This window comes from Melanotaenia boesemani, chromosome 18 (assembly GCF_017639745.1).
Source record: "Melanotaenia boesemani isolate fMelBoe1 chromosome 18, fMelBoe1.pri, whole genome shotgun sequence".
Classification (NCBI taxonomy): domain Eukaryota; kingdom Metazoa; phylum Chordata; class Actinopteri; order Atheriniformes; family Melanotaeniidae; genus Melanotaenia; species Melanotaenia boesemani.
The window spans coordinates 1,181,452-1,203,641 of record NC_055699.1 but is presented as its reverse complement, the minus strand read 5'-3'; the positions used below and the strand labels follow the sequence as shown (position 1 = coordinate 1,203,641).

Genomic DNA, 22,190 nt, shown 5'->3' with positions numbered 1-22,190 from the left:
CAAAGAAAAAGGAACATAAAGAAACATTTTATTCAGCTTTTCACTTGTGAACATCAAAGGACACCTGATCTGACAGGACAGCAATATAGTCAGCGATTTACTTACACCTCTTCCCCATCCCACTCCCACTGGTTTTCTAACCTCCGCCCACCCACTAAATCTGGCAACAAATGCACAAATTATGATAAAAAAGATATGCAGCAGCTGGAAAAAAGAAAAGTGCAGAACAGACATATTTATGAAATTAAATATGTGCAAAAACTAAAAATAATCCATATAACAGGATTACGTGATCCCAAGTAAGCAACAGCAATGAAAAGGGTGCTTTATAAAAGCAGTCCCTAACATGTTGCTTTCTTTCTTTAATAAATGCACAAGAAAACCTAGTAAAGCCTGACACACAAACATCCCCTAACCTCTGCTCTGCTTTCAGTTTAATAGGCCAAGCTTATAAAGTCCAACACTGTGGCTAAAGCTAGAACCAAAGCTGTCGTCACGCAGGACAATCCTGAAATGTTAGAGTTGTGTTTTTACCACAGGATCCCCGTTGCAGTTCAGCCATCTGCTGTCTAAAACCTGCTGTATTAAATAAACATGTTATCTGCACTGAGGGCCACGTTTCTTTTTTACGAATTAAAGGGCACTACAGGTGATTCAGACATGGCTTCACAGGCTGAAGGCTTCTCCGTGCTCACACATGTTTTTTATACTTGAAACTGGCTGCAGTTTGTAGCTGGTGACCTTTGACATCTGCTGCACCTGCACAGACAGGTGGTCCAGACACCTGCTTTGATTTCTCTCATCTGTTATGAAATAGAAGACATCAGAACACTCAAACATCCTCTTCTGCAAAGCAAACATCCAAAAGATTATGTAAACATATGTACATAAGTACATAGAAACCAGTGGCTTCGGAAGCACTTCTGGGCTGGTTGAAGGTGATCTCCAGGTGCTCTTTATCCTTCAGGTGTGTCGAGCTCTTTTCTGGCTTAAAGTAGAAAAGAACTTGAGCTTTTCTTGAAAGAACAAGTATCTTACAAATACTATCAGGGTTTTTTTTAAATTGATTCAAAATGATTGAAAGCTTTTGTTTTCACATGGCAAAAAACTGTAAAAGAGCAACACATTTCCAACCAACTAGGTCTTCATCAGTGTCAGTGTCATTAATGAGCTGTAGCACACATCCAGGGGAAAACTCACTGGTTCACAGACAAGGAGGTAACAACGTCAGAATCAAAAGAAAAAAGAAACGGTGGAATTAATGAATAAATTAATGAGAAAATAAGAGGAGGAATAGATTCATGGAAAACTCCCACCACACTCAATCATATATGGACCATGTGTTTAAAAGATTAAAAATTTTAAATATAACTTTTAATACATTTTTAATATAAAATACAGATATGACAAAAAGAAAAGAGATCTCATCGTCATTTCCAGGATGCGTCGTTGCTTTTAGAAGTTTCCCCTTGCAGCAGCCGTTGTAGATGATCACCTCATGACTTCCAGCTCAACAGCGTTCAACTTCTTCATCATTGTGTCCCATTTCCATATGATGTGATGTCATTTCATGATCTGTGTTTTTTTGTCCGAATGGCACTACATCCAACACAGAAACATTCACGTGGATGCTCTGATAAGGTTTTGGTAGCCAAGTCGCTTAGGGCCAATAACTCCGGACCACCTTGTTCTTCAGTGCATCTGAATGAGAATGAAGCCGGCTCAGAGAACAGCGATTCAAGGATTCATCACTCGACAGAATCTTCCAGTTGGATTTGATGATCCTCCTGATTTGTGATGCTTTTTCACTTTACCGTGTCACTAAATACAATCTTGGTGCTGGCATTGTTTTTTGTTCTGAAGTACAACCAGTCAACCGTTTGATTCTCATTGAATCTAAAGGGAAATGTGTCCAAACGTTTGACTGGTACTGGAGTTGTTTCTGGTTTAAAAACTTGCTCTTTGCAGTGATTCTTTTAATATCCTTGTTCAGTGAAATGCTCCATCATGTCTGTTATCTTATAAGAAAATCCCCTTCAGTGTCACATTTCCTGCATGGGTTCAGATAATATCGCCACTTTTTTAGGTTTTGAAATCATCAAAGTTTGCACTGAAAAACGTTTTCTGTACTGCAGCGGCAGCTCCTAGAAACACGTTATAATAACATAGATTTTTTACTTGTTTTGTGCCACTCATCACAAAAATAACTCCATAGATTAACACACTATCACTGCACTTAGAAAAATACACACATTATGACTGTTGTGCCAAATTTAATAAACAAAGTCCACAATTTTAGGTCTGAGGGGTTGAAGGACGGCTATCTGTCCTCAGTGTGACTAATCAGCAGCATCCTCACAGACAGCCTACCCTCACAATGTGTGGCAGCCCTGTGGCAGCTATGGTGGCTTAGAAGGCTCAAAAAGAAGTGTCATGCATTACCTGATTTTTATCACAGAGAAGGAAGTAGAAAAATTAAATGGCCCAAAAAGATCAAATTCACAAGCACAGAATTATCAAATGAATGGTGTTAAATTAGTTATTAAAAAGTCTTTTTAACTACACCTGCACACCCGGCGGTCTTTTGTGTTTGTGTGATGTTGTGAAGTGATTCTTTTCTTTTCCTAATTTTAGCCACAGGACGCTCTGCGTATCGTGGTTGTTTCTCATCCTGCTGAATTTCAGAGTGTGCACATCTGCCTACATCCATCTCTGAGGTCCTCTAGCTTGTCGTGATTCCTGCTTTTTGTCGTTTCTTTCTCTCTCAGACTTGCATGAAGAAGAAAAATATCTTACTTCTGCCTCTGTAAGCAGAAAACGCAAAAGTTGTCCGGCTGCAGGGAGAAAATATGTTGCGTCTTTCCTTATTAGCAGCGGCCCTTCTATTCCTCCTCCCAAGTGGAGACAAACATTGATGACTGAATGAAAAGTCTGTCACCATGGTAACCACCTCAAACTCCTTGCTGAGCCTTTTTTCCCACATCGGTTAGATTGACAGTGTGAGACGGCATGTTCTCTGAAAAGAAATTAAATCCACATTTCATTTTAATTTAATTCTTATCAAACTCTGAGGTTTGTTAAGGAGGTGCAGGACACTCTCTGTGGTTTCACTCTGTCACACTGAAAACAATCAATGCTTAAAATCCACTTTTTCTTTTTTTTTGTTTTAAGCAAAATAATTTGACTCAATTGATAAATACTACAACAATAGAAACTGGGCTGGCCTTTAGTTTTAGAAACTGTAAACCCACAGTCATTAAAAATAAGGAACTCACCAGCCACTGTACCGTCAGACTCCTGAACAGCTGATAGTCTGTAACAACGGCCTGTACCTGCACCCTGACTTTATATTATCAACCACAGTAAATGTTGTTTACTGTTCATGTGTCTTATTACTTATAACAGATATTACACATACATCTCACCGTCTACCTCAGGACAGGTTTTTGCACAGCTGATCATTCATTGGTGATTGTGGGACAACAGCTTATGTAACACACAGCACATTTATGTACATCAGGGTTGTCAAACTCCGGTCCTCGAGGGCCGGTATCCTGCAGGTTTTCATTGTTTCCCTGATCTAACACACTTGAATAAAATCAAATGGATCCAACAGCTTCTTGTCAACTTCTTCACAATAGCTTATTAATTTCAGTCAGGTGTGTTGGATCAGGGAAACAATGAAAACCTGCAGGATACCGGCCCCCAAGGACCGGAGTTTGACACCTGTGATGTACACTGATTATTTACTTTTATTTAGTTTTTATCTTCTGTAGTTTGTAAGTTGTTTTCTTCTACTTTATACTTTTATGGCAAAGTAAGAATTTTATTGTTGAGGGAAACTTGTTTCCTTATTTGGAAAATGACAATAAACACTTTGAATCTTATGAATCACAAACACTGGATTGTCCTGCAGTCTTCAGATTTTAACTAGCCACAGAGTCTGAACTCTTCTACAGTTATTAAAGGTCATGAACTCACCACAGTCGCTGTACTGTCCTGCAGTCGCTACTGAACCTGAATTAACCATAGACCTATCCACAGACGTATGTCCCGTTATTATCAGTTAATCTTCAGACACTGAATTGTCCTGCAGTTTTTACACACTGCAAACCAGTCTGCAGTTCAGTTACTCTGTTAACCAAAAGTGCTTGATTCACCTCTTTTAAACAGACAGTGAACTCATCACAGTTTCTTTTTGCTATGTTATTAAAAAGTTTCTGCTGAACGGCTGCATACATTTATTTACTTTTGCAAGTAGCTCATTCTTTAACTTGGATTACAGTCATCAGATGACTTGTGAGTGTCCCTGAGTGTGTTTTACTGCCTTCAGCTGGTCTCCACAATAGAAACAGCTTATCAACAGAAATACATTTAAACGCCTCATTATGGACATCAACTGTCAGGAAGTTTTGGCTCAAGGATGCTGCGTGTGCCTGTTACATTATCCACTTTTTGTGTGCATTTCTTTTCACATATTGGTGTGTGTCAGAGATTAGGTGTGTATTCACATCTTTTTGGCTTCACCTTTGTGTAAGCCTGTGTGTGTATGTGTGTGTCCAAGGCTGGCATTTGTCACAGTGGCTGCTCTCTGTTCCCAGACCCTGAATGTATTCATGAGTATCTGTTGACTCAGGTAGTTAGCTCACCTGTTCACACATACATATGACCCCCACCCCACACACACACACACACACACACACACACACAGACACACACACACTACTGTTTCATTGTCCAGACAATCGACAAGCTTGCCAAATTTAATTTCTCAGCCCTCAGCAGACAACCTGTCTCCTATCTTTCTGTCTTCCTCATCTTTTTGTGCATTTAAACTCCCATGATGCTCAGCAAACAGGGACGTTTGAAGCCAGCTGGGATTGAGAGGGAGGGCAGGTGTGTGGGGGGCTTTCCTAACATCTAGTTTGTTCAGATCTCAGAGTCAAAGTGAACAGACAGCAGGTTTTTTGGCAGAGGGAGGGAGCGCTTGGAAGGTGAAGCTTCTGTTTTTTTTCCGCCAGGTTTCCTGACGGTTATGTAACGTTAAATCTGACTCATTCAGTCTGGACTGCAACAAAATGACACTGATAATAACAAAACACAAGAAGAACACGAACACAAGCACTAACTAAGGATACGGAACCTTTTCCTGCTTCACTATATGTTTCTGTGGCTGTTCACATGACATTCACAAACTGGAACATCAGGTAGAAGATTTTGTCTTGAACAATCCAAACACAATAAGAAACGTCAGTGAGATTGATCTTTGGTTGGAATCAAAGTACCAATGAATGTTTAAATTAACAAAATGGCACAATTCAAGCTGGTTTCAAATGGTCCTTAATGGGTCCAGATGAAGTGCTGAGTACTTTGTGTCAACAGATTACATTCAATTTAAGATGTACAGTATCTCACAGAAGTGAGTACACGCCTCACATTTTTGCTAATATTTCATTAAATCTTTTCATGGGACACCAAACTATAAAAACTTTGATATTCTGTATGTCAAAGTTTAATTTCTATAGTGTTGTCCCATCAAAAGAAATAAAATAAAAAAGATATATTATCAAAAATGTGAAGGGTGTCCTCACGTCTGTGAGATTCTGTATGTATCTACATAAACAGTCAGAAGCTATTCTCATCTTTATTTTCCCTGCTGGAAATGATGAGAAAACCATGTGACACGGGGTCAGAGAGGAACCCGTCTCCCCATTTCCTGAGGATGTAGATAAACTGTATTAGCAGAACGTAATTCCTCCTCCACCTTCACATTCAAGCTGCTCTCGGACTGGAACTGTGGAGCATGTTTAAACCAGTAAAATACCTCATTTTGGAGTGAATGAGCAGAGAAGTAGTTTTGGTGCCTGAATGAAGACTTGAAGATTTCTCTCTTGTCTCAAAGTAAGTTTTTAAAACTTAAGTCTTTATGAGAGTTTGACCACCTCCAACCTGCTTAGGAGGTTTTAAGAGTTTTACATGATGGCTGAGAGAAAAACCACAAACGGTTATTTGGGAACAAAATACAACATGTTATTAAGAGCACGTTAGAGGAAATAGACTGACTAGTTCTTTCTACTTGGTTTTTTGCTAACAGTATCGAGACATTAGCTGTGCATCAGCTCCTCTGCAGTTTAACATCTTTACATGAAGAACATTGTTAGTGTTGAGTCTGTTCACACTGAGAAAAAAAAAGAGGGCTTACACATCTGGTTTTGGTGGGTTTGCTGAAATACATGTGAGGAGAATCTGACAGGTTTGTTCTGATTAGTTGTTTTGTGTCGTTTCCCTCAGCAGAAAGATGATATCAGCCTATCAGAGGGCAGCACTGTGGACCTGAGGAAGCCTGGAGAGGAAGAGGATGAGTACTCGGAGATGGCTGAGGAGGCAATGGACCCTGACAACTGCTTCCCTGATAGTAGGCACAAACACACACTGAGCTTCACTATACTGAGCTAAACAAACCCCATTTGCTTGTAATGACAGGCAGGGCTAGATTTTCTAATCAAATGGCAAATTAGAACGATGCTGTCATCCGCGGACGGTGCCGATGGGAGGGATCAGTTCACAGGGCGATCTGCTGACATTGGTCCATATGCAGAGATCAAGATTTTCATTTTAATGATACAACAATCTATCAAGAGCAGCGCCAACAGCCTGGAGCTGAAAGCAAGCCGACATTTTGATCAGGAGTGGATAGTGTCTCTAAAAATGCACAGCTTGGTTCTTTTAAAAACAAGGTTCAAATATGAAGAATGCTTGAAAAATATTCTCCTGTTTTCACACGACTTTCATAATTGTCCAAAGGTAAGTTTAACTCGGCTGAAAGGTTTGTTTTTCATAGTTCAGGACCACGGACAGCTCTTGTTGAACATACTTAAACATGCAGATCGGTATGTTTAAATCCTGATTCCAGAAATCACAGAATGTTAATTTAAAAAAGAAAAGAAATGAATGAAACACGTTTTGGTTCAGCAGGGCTACCTGACTCATCCTCCTGCTACCTAAGTTGTCACAATTAATTTCTTTTTGTGAGGCACTTAAGTCCCATGCTGCCTTCAAAAACACCCTCATCTTTCAATCCAGATAAATTCAAATAAGTGGAGAAATTCTCTCTTTTCTGTCACTCACTCTGCTCCCTGCAGCTCCTCTTCCTCTTGACAACAACTATCACAGTCAAGAAAGCATTCAGTAATACACACACACACACACACACACACACACACACACACACACACACACACACACACACACACACACACACACACACGCACACACACACACACACACACACACACACACCTCCCCAACAACTTTTTTTTTTTTAGCCCTAAAAGGAAAAGTCTCATAATTGCAAATGCAGCAGGTGCAAAAATCATGATTATTTCAGCCTTTGGCTCTATGGTAAACCCTGATGGTTGTATTAAACACCAAGCCGGATTTTCACATTAAACTCACTGAAAACAAAAGCAAAAACAACCATAAATGCAATATTTGTTTCATTTTGATATTTTTAGGTTTAGAGTCTGAGTTTGGGAGATTTGTAATTAGTAAATATTAAAATTTTAGCGTCTTTATTTATACGCAGAAAATATCAAACTGACAGAAACTCGTTGCTTTCTTTGTGCTGTTTAACCCTTAAAACTCTGCTGGATCACCAGCACACCAGTAATGTGTAACTCTGTGGGGTGAATTGTGATGGACCCTTTAGGTGATCTTCAGAAGTTTTCTGGGCATTTATACCTCATCCAGGAGATTTACGATCCAGCCAATACAAATGTAGTGTTTATATAGAGACAATAGATCCATGATAACATCATTTAGCACTTTTGGGGATCAAAAGAAAAGAAAACCATCACTACTATGTTGCTAAGAGACCTCTATTTAGACCTGGACATGATGATGAAGCCACTTCCTGTCAGACTTTCCACCAATCAGAGAGCTTAGATTGACGGTAACGTCCAATCAGGAGCAGCCAAAGATCAACCAGTGAGCAGAAAGTTCTATGTGTGTGTGAAAAGAAGAAAAATAAAGCTCCTCTATGGCTGGAATAAAGCCAAGAAGACGTTTCTGATGCACGGTGGCGCCACAAAGCAGCTGAGCTGGAGTTGGTTTAGTGAGGATAGCAGGTAAATAGTAGCAGGAATAACTGGAAATGAGGAAAAAGTGGAAACATGGAAATAGTTTCTGTTGTGTGTTTGTTTCAATAACAATATTTTTTCTCTTGAAAGCAAAGACTTGAGAGAACGATGAGATGAGAAAAGACTTGGTCACTGTTGATCTGTGTGTTATTTCTACAAAGTTCTGTTAGTAATAAATTCTGTTTTCTTCTTCTGGTCGACCTTTATGCTGCTAAATCTATTCATACATTCATTTTACATCATTTTACCTCCCAGTCTGACCTCTGAGGCTGTTGACTGGGGGTTGAGCGACAGCATACATAAACATATACAAAAAATGAACAGGTAGCAAAAAATGTGGAACTTTTAAGGGTTAAAATAATTACAATAATGTGGTTTCCTCTGTTTTGTGTAGACGTAGCATTATGTTTCAGCAGATTTAAGGTGATGTGCAAACTGAGCCTTAAATAATTTTCAGACCAGTTTCTTATCCAACTTAGTGTAAAGTTGGTGGCAGAATGTGGTCACGATTATCTTTCACTGTCAAAATCTTCAGATGACTTCATCGTTTCTGTTATCGCAGGTTCACAAATTGTTCCAGGTTTCACAGGTCATGTTTGGTTTGTTGAAGACGAGTCCCGGCAGTCACATTAAGGTTTCCCTGCCTTACCTCCTTTTCTTGCCCCAATACTTTCATAATAGATTTATGATCCTGTACTGACTAACCCAGGTGAAAAGCAAACACCTTGTTTCCTTCCTGACTCAGCCAATTTCCTCTTGGAGCGTGGAGATTTGTCTTAGACACATTTTGGCTCAGCCAGCATGAACCAGAAACACACAAGCAGTCATGCACAAAGAGCGGCAGTTTGTGTGCTACTAAATTGATTTTTTAGGGCAAAAACAACACTGACTACATGCAGATATGAAATCAACATATTTTATTTACTTGAATCAGTAAAATGTTGTTACGCATTTGATTCTCAGAGGAAACGTGAGGCTTAAAAAAGCCTGAGAGAATAAGGTCAGCCAGCTGGAAAACCCTCTCTGCAGAACAAAACAAGCAGAAAGCATCCAAACACCTGCAGACTCCCTCAGCGAGGCTCCAAAATGTAACATTCAAACTTTTTCCTGTTTTCAAGAAGTCAAATATCTCCAGTTTGTAAAAGATGCTTGTTCATGCTGCTCATTGGTGGTGTGACACGTCTTAGTGGAAAACACTGATGGAGTGAGACAAAGCATCTCTGCCCTGCAGACCTAGATTCAGCCACTTAGTCTTAGATACTGAACCATTATTAAAGAAAACATATTTGCAAATATACAGTACCATTCAAAAGTTTGGACACGCTTTTCAGTGTGTCCAAACTTTTGACTGTTGCTGTATTACACCAGATATTAAAAGGCACCAATTAAATGAAGAACAATCGACAGCGTATCAGCACACAGTTCTGTTTAGCCAACTTTCAACCAGCTACTGCTTCTCCAGGCCAGCGCCTTCAAGAAGAAACTTAAAAGGGTAGTGCACCTTACGGCTGAACAATTAATCATTTTTCTAATTGAAATCGCAGTTTAAAACATTGCAACTAGCAAATCACAAAGAAGGGATTGATTTTCGTGTTGCAAGACTCCTGAGCCCAGTTTTAAACCTGCAGCATCCACGGTTTTACAAATCCATTCGCTTTGGTCGAACTTACTGTAATTTAACTGCTTAACGCCTGAATTTATTTAGACTTATATTAAACCAAGTACATACAGGAAAAAATAACTAAAATAAAAATACTATACTAAGATTCCTCCACCTGTCCAGAGTGTGCACTCTGAGATTAAACATGGACTTTATATGAGATTAGTGTTGTAATGTTGCTCCCTTCACTCATTTCCAGAGGACAATATGCATTTACTATGAATATAACATAGATATTAAATAATGAAATGGGGTGACCTCCATTTATTTGGAGGCTGTCTGTGAAACTGAGTTACCATTTAAACTTACCTATTTATCAAACAACATGTCACTGTTCAAGTAAATGTAAGGGGCCTTGTCAATGTACTGGATATCACCCTCCATGTGTCATACCTGCGGAGTTCAGAACCAGATAAATCCTGATCGGATGTCACAAAGATAGTGGGACTCGAGCAAAATCCAGCAAGGCAGGTTTAAAAGATTTATTAAGGATGGCTTGAATGGAGCTGTAGGTGGTTGAGGTTCAAGGATGCAAAAACAAACAACTTTATTAATCCTGAAGGAAACTTTTGTGCCAGAGTACAGAAAAAAATATAACAAAAAAAGTCTACTGCACACGTTATGGTTATGCACTGATATTAACGGGTAAATTATGGTATATGCAGATAAATAATGCAGTTCTTATTTACAGTAAGTTTTTTAAGTTTTGAAGTTCCCCTGCCTCTGAAGGGGGAGGAGATTTAAAGTCTGCTAGCCTCAGGTAAGAAAGACCTGTGGCCTTCACTGCTGCTCCTCGGTAGTCTCAGTCTACGGCTGAAAAAGCTCTGACAAGACGCCAGTCTGGCGTCAGGGGGTGAGAGACATTGTCCTGGCAGTGTGCTGTGTGGGCAGGCAGCCCCACCCAACACTTGAAGTTTCAGGCATTGTTCAGATTTGGCAGTGGATGGACTTACGCAAAAAGTAGGACTTTTAGGTGTGGGGTGATCAGGGGGCGGAGAGTGGGCGGGTCGGGATACACAGGCAGAAATGATTGACAGACAGCAGCTCGGCTCACTGGCAAGATGCAAAGCCAGATTCACCAGCAGCTACACCACAGAGCGTCTTTGAGGTGGAAGACTTTCCCTCCTGAATCTCCTCAGCTCCACATGAACCAGGTGGTCCTGAACGTATCAGTGTGAGCCGTTAGCGCTGTTAGCTGTAAGCTGCCTGTCAGCAGCTCCAGCAGCTCTGGAAAGCTGTGGAGACTCGCGGCAGGTTGTGGCAGCTGCAGGAAGAGCTGCTGCTACGATTTGAGCTGCTGTCTGTCGCCAGATGAGGATCAGCAGGTAAAGAATAAAGTCCGGTGTTACTTTTACACCCTCAGAAGCACAAATCCGTCCCATTGCAGGAACATTTCACCAACTCTGTGAAAGAATAGAAGTCTGAAACTAGCAGATCTACACCAGATAAGTTCACATCCCTTCACATGCGTTGGTGGGCGTGGCTTTCTATACCTGCAAGGTAAGACCCCACCTTCCTGCATCTGGAGGGAGGGGCTGTGGGGTGTTTTAATTTTCTTGTGACATAGATAACCTCTTTACGTCATGAAAAACATAACCTGGGGCTCTATGAGCCATTTTTACCCTCAAAATCCTGTTTAAAGAAAATATATATATATAAATTTTATCAACGCATAAGTGATTTTCATCACAACTAAGTAATTCTGCGTTGTTTACAGCTCAAACACATTTTTGGGTGCACTAGGCCTTTAAGTGTAGTACTTACGAGCAAGCAGCATCTCACCTGCAGCAAAGCTGTGTCTGCTGCCAGCTTAGAGGAGAAAACCAGCTCCAATGTGGTGTTCGGAAAGACACTGACTGCTCGGGAGTGCAAAACTTAACCACACTGTTTGTGAGGTAATTATGAAAATATAAACTTGATTTATAACAGCACCACCTATAGCTGCAGTGTCACAGGATTTGACCCCTTCATTGTGACCAATATTTGGGTCATTGCATTGCATATGTCATGTTTTTACTCTTTATGGGAGAAAATAAAGTAGAAGCAGAACAACAGCAATAGACATCATGCTGCTTGATGACACGATGTGAAGCATTCAACCCAGAATCTCTTAATATACTGCATATGAGCAGCATACTGCTGCATCATTTAGCACCAAACACACAGTGACGAACAGAAAAACATCCCAAAATATGCAGCATATAAGTCACTTAGACACTATAGAGGGAAAAGGCTTGGTATTACTACTAACACTGGTAGTTCCTTGGTAGAGGCTCACTTTCCATCAGTCTCTGATGTAAAACCAGGCTTGTTTCTCACAAGAGGCACTTTCTATGAAAGCGCCTGCCAAACAGCAGATGTTGTATTAGCTTTGATTCATTTAGAAGATTGATGCGTCCATCACGACTGTCCCCACACGGCGCCCCGTTCTTCCTGATTCAGCAGAGTCCTTCACAGCAGGCAGACGTTTGTCACCGGCTGGACTCGGATCAGCCGCTGGTGTGCGACAGAAGAGAGATGAGACATGAGTTAAACCCCTCTTTTGTGCCACCGGAGAAACACATGACAAGGTTGTGGAAAGCAGGTGAAGATGACAGAGGAGGAAACAAAAGGCAAGATGGGAGAAAGATGAAGAAGTAAAAGATGGAAGAAAGAAATAAAACTGGATGGAAAAATGACTGAAAGCAAAGATCAAGTTTTGAAAAGAGGGAAGAAAGATGTGCTTTAATCTGTTGACATTTGGACCTTTTTGGCACCAACAAATTCAGGGAAGAGAAACAGATTTCAACCTCTGATGAGCACCCCGCCCCTCCTGACTCAGCTCACGGTCCACTCACAGTGGACCAGTAGCACCAGTATGCTGACACAGCTCTGTGTTACTACGTGTGTGGGAGCTGTGGGTCCTGCAAGTCGGCCAGCTGCTGCAGAAGTAGGCCAGAAAAATGACAAAACAGCAGGAGGAGCACCAGCTGTGTGTGTGTGTGTGTGTGTGTGTGTGTGTGTGTGTGTGTGTGTGTGTGTGTGTGTGTGTGTGTGTGTGTGTGTGTGTGTGTGTGTGTGTGTGTGTGTGTGTGTGCCATCTGGATGTCGAGGACAAACAGAGGGTCCCAGTGTGGGTTGTTAATGTCATACCTTATAACCCATGGTCACATCGTCACGTAAATGCAACGATCTGATCATTGTTAACTTAAAAACAAATATCACATCTATTAACTTGCATCATTAACTGTGCAAGCATTTGAACATCTTTAAATTAGACAGTTAGAGCAAACCTAAAACCCTTGAAGAAGCAGCCGAGGAGTGTTTTAAATAAACTGGATAATCATCCCAACAAGGAGCTCTCCACTATTAGCATCCATAAAACACTTTTCACAGGCACAAAGCTCAATTACTAAGGATGTTCTCCTCCCTGGATTTTGTGTCTGAAGGGAAAGTCCTACAAATACATGTCAATCAATCAAGTAATGAATCAATCAGTCTTTATTTCTAGTACTTTTATTCAATCAAACTTTATTTATAAGATGATTTTCATGCAAAAGGCTAAATGAAGTGCTAATAAAAAAAGATAATTTAAAACATTCTTATTATAGTTTGTTTCACACAGTCACACGCACACACATGCATACACACACAAACAATGCAGATATCATGAACTACAGTATCCAGCAGGATCATTGTTAACTGTGGTTGGATTCTTGGGTGTCTGGAAACCCTTAAACAACAGCTTTGAGCTTTCCCAACATCAAAAACCAAACTCTGTTCACAGATTCGAAAGAATATTATACATTATATGAACTTTGTAAAGAGCTAATTGGTATTACAAACACAAAAAGTTGTAATGTTATGTAATATATATATATATGCATTCATTTGCAAATATAAAACTATAAACATATGGAAACCAGTTGCGGCACCTTTGGAAGAAGAATGTTTTCCCATTTCAGGATTCTAGCTGTTCAACTATGAAACCAAGATTTTCTTGCCTAAGAACAGACGGAATCTGGAGCCGTTCCAGACGTGCAAGTTATCATTTCTATAGGCACTGATGCAGCCCCATCCAGTCGGCGATGCAGGCCGCTGAACCGAACCCTGATAACAAGGTTTCTTTAGTCCTGAGGATCCATCATTTCCAAAGAGAATAAAAAAAAAATCATTTTATCTGACCACAGGACAGTTTCCACTCTGTTTCATTCAATTGTAAATGAACTGAAAACCGCAGTGTTTCCAGTACTGGTCCTTGTTTAAACCCAGAAAGACCTCCACAAGCTCTTCACCACTGTGAGCGTTTAGAAGCAGGCAAGACTAGTTTCATGTTACCTTGAACATTTTCTGAGCATGACACCAGACGTATCCCAGTAAAAACCTGACGACATTTCTTTGCTGACTCATGTGTTATGAAAGCTGTATACGAAGTTGCATCACATTTCTAAGATGTGAAAGTAAAATGTTTCCAATTACTGTTTTTAAGCCATACGAGAAGCTGCTTCTTTAAAACAGATGGCAAATTATTTTTGACCTTTTCCAAAGGGGTTGTTAGGGATTTTTAAGCCTGTAGGACAACATTATGTAAGTCTGAACATCAGCTGCATGAAGATTTACCATGTTCCTCATCTCTACTGTCAACATATGTCCACAAATTAACGCCATACACTTCCCAGATCGTTACATCATATTCCACTTTTTCAGGCCTCCATAATCTATTCAGTGTGTGCTACAGAATTGATTTTAAGATTCTTTTATTGGTTTTTAAGTCTCTTAATGGTCTTAGCCCACCTTATTTATCTGATTTGCTTTTATCTTATGAGCCCACTAGACCCCTCAGGTCCTCTGGTACTGGCCTTTTAACTGTTCCCAGAGTAAAAACAAAAACCCACGGCGAGTCCTCCTTTTATTTCTACGGCCCTCGTATGTGGAACTGCCTGCCTGAGGATGTGAGGGGAGCACCTAGTGTGGATATTTTTAAAAACAGACTCAAGACCCACCTTTTTAGTTTAGCATTTTAATCATTACTTTTATTGTATTGTACTATTGTATTTATTCATTTCTTTCTTAACACACAGACTGTATTCAGCTTTTATTTATTTATCATTTATGTATTTGTTTTATCATTTGATTCTCTTATTTCACGGGTTTTCTTATTTTATGGGTCTTAGCAATATTACTTTTATACCCAGGTTGGTTTTTAGATTGTCTTAGATTTAGTTTTACAGTGTTTTATCTCAGTGTTTCCCCACATCACTAGACCCCAGAATTTACGACAGCGTTTCCTTGGTCCTTTTAACTTGCTTTTACCCTCTGTGATGTGTGTGTGTTTGATGGGGGGGGGGGGGGGTCTTGCTGCTATTGGGTTGGGGTTCTGGGGGTTTTTACTATCTGTAAAGCACCTTGAGTTGCTATTTGTTTGTATGAAAGGTGCTATATAAATAAAGTTTGATTTGATTTGATTTGATTACAGAAGATGTAACGATGAAAAGTTTTCTTCCCAGCATGCAGCTGCTAGCGTTTCATGTGTGTGTTTGTTAAAGTTTGTGTTTTCTCATAGTTTTTGTTTTACATTGGCTTGCTTTGTCAGCTATGAAGGATTGTTTTTGTGTCTTTATGTATTTAATGTGTGTGTGAGGTTGGTCCACGCTGTGATTACAAAGCGCTGCAGCATGGCGCCTTCCTGCTGCTCCCCCTGGCTGTCAGGAAGACAGACTGCCAGCTTCGGCCTGAATGGCGGCGCTCCTCGCCACTAATTATTCATCACATTGGAGGAAAGGTCGAGCTAACGGGAAGATCTCTACACTAACGAGGCGGAGAGCAGCAATGCTAAGATGTTCAGATGAATGAAGGTCATGGCTTTGCTTTTACCTGATGAAGCCCAACAAAAGCTCCTTTCTACGGGTTTAAAGGGGGAAATAATTCATGGTGTGTTCAATGTGAACAAAGAGGAGCTGGTAGGTGAAAGAAATGCACTTGACCCAGAAGCAACATGACTTTTTAAACATCAATGATCCTTTATTGTTTCTTTTTTGTTATAGATGTACATTTTTACTGTGGATTAAATCATCATTCTCAGCTTCTTATGCACCTGTCTAACAGAAACAGATGAAGAATATTTTTAGCCTTTTGGGGCATTTTTTTCAAACCTGCTGGCAAATTTGACATTAAGTCTTCAAAGAAAGAAAAAGGAAGAAATTCTCTTGACACATACAGTACTAATCAAAAGTTTTATACATATAATTAAATATACATATATATACATGCATATATATATATATATATATATATATATATATATATATATATATATATATATATACACAGCACGTCTGGTCTTCAACCAGCCCAAAAGAGCTCATGTCACTCCGCTGCTAATCGCTCTCCACTGGCTTCCAGTTGCAGCGCATCAGATTCAAAGCTCTGCTTCTGGCTTACAAAACAATAACCCAAACGGCTCCAGTCTACATCCACTCCTTAATCCAGAGCTACACTCCCTCTACCTCCACTCCTTAATCCAGAGCTACACTCCCTCTACCTCCACTCCTTAATCCAGAGCTACACTCCCTCTACCTCCACTCCTTAATCCAGAGCTACACTCCCTCTACCTCCATTCCTTAATCCAGAGCTACACTCCCTCTACCTCCACTCCTTAATCCAGAGCTACACTCCCTCTACCTCCACTCCTTAATCCAGAGCTACACTCCCTCTACCTCCACTCCTTAATCCAGAGCTACACTCCCTCTACCTCCACTCCTTAATCCAGAGCTACACTCCCTCTACCTCCACTCCTTAATCCAGAGCTACACTCCCTCTACCTCCACTCCTTAATCCAGAGTTACACTCCCTCTACCTCCACTCCTTAATCCAGAGCTACACTCCCTCTACCTCCACTCCTTAATCCAGAGCTACACTCCCTCTACCTCCACTCCTTAATCCAGAGCTACACTCCCTCTACCTCCACTCCTTAATCCAGAGCTACACTCCCTCTACCTCCACTCCTTAATCCAGAGCTACACTCCCTCTACCTCCACTCCTTAATCCAGAGCTACACTCTCTCTACCTCCACTCCTTAATCCAGAGCTACACTCCCTCTCCACAGTTGCGCTCTGCCAGTGAAAGACGCCTAGTGCTCCCACCACAAGGTGGCGCCACATCAGTAGCTAGACTCTTCTCCTCTGTTGTTCCCCGGTGGTGGAACCATCTACCAAACTCCGTCCGATCCGCAGAGTCCTTATCCACTTTTAAAAGCAAGCTAAAGACTCAGTTGTTTAAGGAGCATTTCCACATTTAGCTTAACTCTTCTACTCAGAATGAGGTAGAAAGATTTGTCCAGATCTTTGGCTCAACCAGGTACTGAAGAAGCTGCTGCACTTACGCCCAAGATGATGTTTGATGAAATCGTGATGTTTGTATTTAAACAAAATGACTTACAAAAAACTAAAAAAATAAATAAATAAATTATATGCACTGCCTCTAGCACTACATGACAGCACCTGGTCCAACTGATCTCAAAGCGGTCGGACTATCACTTAATAATGACGTCCATCTTCTTTGAATTCATGCTTGTGTTGTTCTTACTCTCAAATATAAGTCGCTTTGGATAAAAGCGTCTGCTAAATGACTGTAGAACAGAATAGAATAGAATATATATATATATATATATATATATATATATATATATATATAATTATTAGGATTTAATCGCAGTTTCATTCCAAACAATGTGTAACGTTTGTCACTTTTTACACGTTAGAGCTGGACTAGTGCAGTGTTGCCAACTTATGGTGCTATGTTTAGGCCCCTCCCACTTCCAAAAGCACTTACAGCTGCAGTTAGAGAAGGAGATGTTCACCTCTACTAGACCGTCATACTGAAAAGGAAACATGCAAAGCTGCCACTGCCTGATCCCACCGTGGTTTACTGTCAGATATAAATGCCTGTTAGTGAAGAGTGTGGACAAAAACATTAAAACAATTTAGAACAATGCATATCCATATATATAAATATATATATATATATATATATATATATATATATATATATATATGGCGTGTGTTAGGGGTTTGTGCTGAGTGATCATGCAAATGCTACCCTGCCCCGTCCCAGGATCAGAGGCAGACCGAGTGTGCACCAAGCCCCAGTCCACCGCAGGAACGGCAGAAGAAGGCCGCACCATGGTGGGGGGGTCCACTTGCCCCGCCAGGTACTGGCCCCTCGTGCATCAGCCAGGGACAGAACTCAGGACCCCGCATGCCCGAGAGCCACCCACCACCCTGGGGAAGGCCCAGGATAGCAGGGCCAGTCCAGATGCCACCCACCGCAGGCCAGCGCCCGTCCCAGTGCCTGACCCCGAATCCTCCACCCCCCCACCGACCTCTGAGGGAGGAGCCTAAGTGGGCCAGGGAGCCCCATACAGTCATATCAACAAACAACCATACACACTTCTGCTTCATCCATTTTATCCATCCATAACATCCAGATACATTCACCCCTCACCAGTGTTTTAAACAGGTGCCCATACAGACACACACATTTACAGGGTTGTCTGTTCTATTTGTGCAACAACAGGTGAAATTGATTGAAAATCACTTCCTAACTGGACAGAAGTCTGACTGACTTTCAGTTACATGGTTATGATTATGTGTTCCCTTTATTTCCTCTTTTGTAGCTGTGTAGCATACAGGCTACCCTGTGTGTACTAAAGTGACACAAAGGCTTCTTGACTACCCTGGGAAATGTAAAGTTCATGTTAAAAAGTGACAGCAGCATCAGACATCAAGTGAAAGTCATTTGATTTCAGCCGTTTCTAATCGGCTAGTCATGTCTGCCTTAAGGTTCATTTATGCTCCCTGACGTACGTCCGTTTCAAACACCGCCGTCCCCATACGTCCATGCCTCTTTTACGTTGCCATGGTTGTAAGTCAGTCCTTCCACTAGTGGGCAGTGGTGAGTTCAGAGTTAACTCCTGCGATCCGACATCAGTTTCAGACATCGATTGGTGGTGGTAATGCATCACTAAACGTTTTTTCCAACCGCCCTACACACCCTAAACACTCGCATAGCTTCTCAAAAAACATGCACAATTTCTACAGTTGTTGTGCTCATCTTCATTCTTTTGCTTTTTTTCTTTTCTCCTTCTGTGGTTTGTTTCTTTTGCTAGTCGCATGTCAGCTATGCTGCTCAACACTGCCCCCTCGATTTCTGCTGGTACTGCTCTGTCTTCTGCTAGAAGCGACAGATAGCTAAACTCCGTAAAAAACAGACCAAGCTGCGTGCATAACCAATGTGGGAGATGAAGGAAACTGTCCCTCTGAGCATAAATGGGCCTTTACATGGTTAGAGAATGCTTTAATACTGGCTTCCACAAACTGTACAAGAGAGAGGTTACCTTCAGTTCACGAGTGCCGACTTAGATAAAAGTGAAAAATGTTCATTTTAATTTCCATCTTCACTGCAGACAACAAATGTCTCTCTTGCCCTTTTTTCCTTTTCACTGTTATCGTCAGTGAAGCAGAAATAAAATGTGCAAAAGGAACATTTTTCTTTTTATTTCTCGTAGCAGACAAAGCCTCGGTAGAGGAGGTCATTTTGATTTCAATTCACTGTCAGCAGGTTGCTGTGTAGATGTAGGTTTTTCTTCAAGATATGTATTCCTGTCAGGCATACAGCTGGACTGCAAGAATACTTTCTGAAACAGATGTTAGACATTTAGTGACTGTCAGCTCCATTAAAACAGCCCTATACACAGTTTGATTAACACAGCCACTTGATTTAATACAGATGCCACAAACCAGTAAAATGTATCAATGCTAATGTAAAAATAGAAGTTTTCAGATTTAAGTCTCGGCCACACATCTGTGCTGACAGTGAACATTATATTAGCTGCCTCATTAGCTCTCTAAATGCCATCTCATTGGTTAATGTTGTGATGCTACAAAACACAATTGAGAGGGAATATCTGAGTGTTTCTGCCTCAGTGGGCAGTTAGTACCTGTTTATTGGCTGTAACTGAAAGGTCTCAGGTGTGACTCTTGGAAGAAATGTATACTGGCTGCTGATGTGCCCCTGAGCAGCAGGACTTGTCACCTCTTGGTTGCTTCGTCATGTTTTTGTCTAGCAGAATCCTGCTCGAAACATGAACTCAGATTTCATGTTCACTCAGCATTTCTGAAACTTAATTAATCCCTTTGAAAGTAAAAACATGAGGGTAATTTTTTTTAATAATATATTCATATTTTGTTCAAGCTGGACCATGCCATGTGTGAAGACTGAGAGGAGGAGGATTTGAGTTTTCTTTTATTTAGAGGCAAACCACATTTTCTATACTGAAGGCAGGTCAAGACCTCACAGTATTATTTATGCACATGTACACAAACCCTTATGTAGAACATGTGCGTAAATCTTTGTATTATGTAAGCAGTTACTGAGTTCATATACTTCTTTTAAAGGCAGCTACATAATGAGCAATTTTAACCATCTGATAAGTTCATTGCAGGCAACACTGAGAGACAGCTATGCGACGAACTTGACTACGAACTCACATCTTATGTATGCATGAATGGTGCAATCTTTTCAGTATTTCTTTCCACGCTGTGTTTATCTGCTGAAGCACGTATCCATCTGACAAGGCTCCTGCTGCAATCGTTCAACCAGATTTACTTCTTTATTTGACTGCCGCAAGTTATGTTTGTCTCAGTTGCCGTCTGTCTGCACTGTTCACATTTGTTCCTTTTTTCCAGGGATGTACAGGACTAATCGGTTAGTCGGAACAGCGTGCAGTCAACTACTCAACTAATTTTTATCTGGGGGAGGAGGAGAATTATTTTTCACTACACAGAGATGCGGAACTAATGTTTATAGTGCTGCGTTATGAGAATGAAGCCCCTTTAAATGTTCATTTATGTTATCTTTGTCAAACATTATCAAATGTCCCCACCCCCACACCTACTTTATGTTGGCATGGTTGTTAGGCAATAAATCCACTGGAGGGCAGTGTCGAGTTCAGAGTTCACTTCCGATTTCTGTTTCAGACAACAGCAAACACGGTGACAAAGGAAACATAATTTACCTTCTCAGAAGATTAAAAAGAGACGGTACAGTAGATGGTGATGGTCTGTGAAGCCAATAAATAGATCAAAACTTCTTCTTGTTCAGTTGCTCTTCACTTTGTTCCTTTTGTCGGTTAAACACTACTCCCATGGTTTCCAGTGGTACTACTCTATTTGCTGTATCAAGGGACGCATCTCCAAGAGCCCTGGAAATGGACCAAATTAAGCACATAAAGGACACAGACAGGGTTCGAATTATGAGGAAGCGAGGGGGAGCTCGGCTCCCCTAAAGACTGATATTTTGAGGGGAACCCTAAAAATGGTTCACTTTCAGGTTATATTTAATTTTTCAAAAAGGTTCCTGACGTGTCTTCAAAAGAATAGCATTAATTTGTCAGCTTTTTGTTTTATTTATTTATTTAATTTAATTAATTAAATCCTCCAAATGTGATTGGTTCTGTTTCCTTCAGCACCGTGCACAGCAACGTTGTTTGTTTGTAGCGTGCTGTGAGCGTCCATACAAAAAACACTAGGCTTGTAGTTGTTAAAAGAACTTTCCGTCCCTGTTTCTGATTAAACAAGATGCATACAGTAGCAGCACAGGGTTTTTTGTAGTAACCTTTTTTTTGACCGCGCTACGTGCACTAATATATATGTGTGTGTAGTGCACGCCTGACAAAGGCCCCCCAAAAGCTCCAGTGCAATTTGAGCCTTGGACACAGATAACATATGGAAGGATCAGTTCATCTGCAAATCCATTTAGCAGAGGACTATAATGGGTAGTGGTAGAGCGACAGAGAGAGAGAGTGTACATGTATGCCTGACTTAGAGCAAGAAAAAGTTAGGAGTAAGAAACTGTTCTGTGGCAGATCTTCAGCTGGTTGCAGGTCCAGTCCTATGTCTGTTTTCCTACTGCTGTGGAAAGTGAAGGGGGTTAACCCTGAGGAATCTCTGCTGTCTCCCCCGACCACATTCTTGAGGCAGAAGCAAGAAAGCTGTTTCTGCCGGAGTTTACACCTTTTGCAGAAGGAACAGAACTGGGCATGGCACTACAACAGCGTACAACAATGCACTTTATGTGGGATGAAGTTAGCTTATTAAGGTTCTACCAGCATGAGGACTTACTTACTAAATCCTCACACAGATGTTGCAGTTTAGGAGTGGAAAAGACCAGATGGAAAGATGACAAAAAAATGAGGTTTTGTTGTAAATGGTAAATGGTCCGTATTTATATAGCGCTTTTCTGTACCTGGAATGATACCCAAAGCGCTTTACATTATACATCACATTCACCCATTCACACACACATTCACACACTGATGGTGGTAGCTAAACGCTGGTGTGGAAGCAGTGTTTAGC

The 22,190-nt window shown here is 40.8% G+C and overlaps 1 protein-coding gene across 1 annotated transcript in view; it reads left to right on the top strand.

Annotated features, from left to right (window-relative positions):
* Positions 1-22,190, top strand: part of LOC121629242 (sodium channel protein type 4 subunit alpha-like) — a 265,035-nt gene that overhangs the window by 206,774 nt on the left and 36,071 nt on the right. The window contains exon 23 of the mRNA XM_041968881.1: positions 6,299-6,415. Coding sequence (XP_041824815.1) covers positions 6,299-6,415 — 117 coding nt within the window. The remainder of the gene's footprint in view (positions 1-6,298; positions 6,416-22,190) is intronic.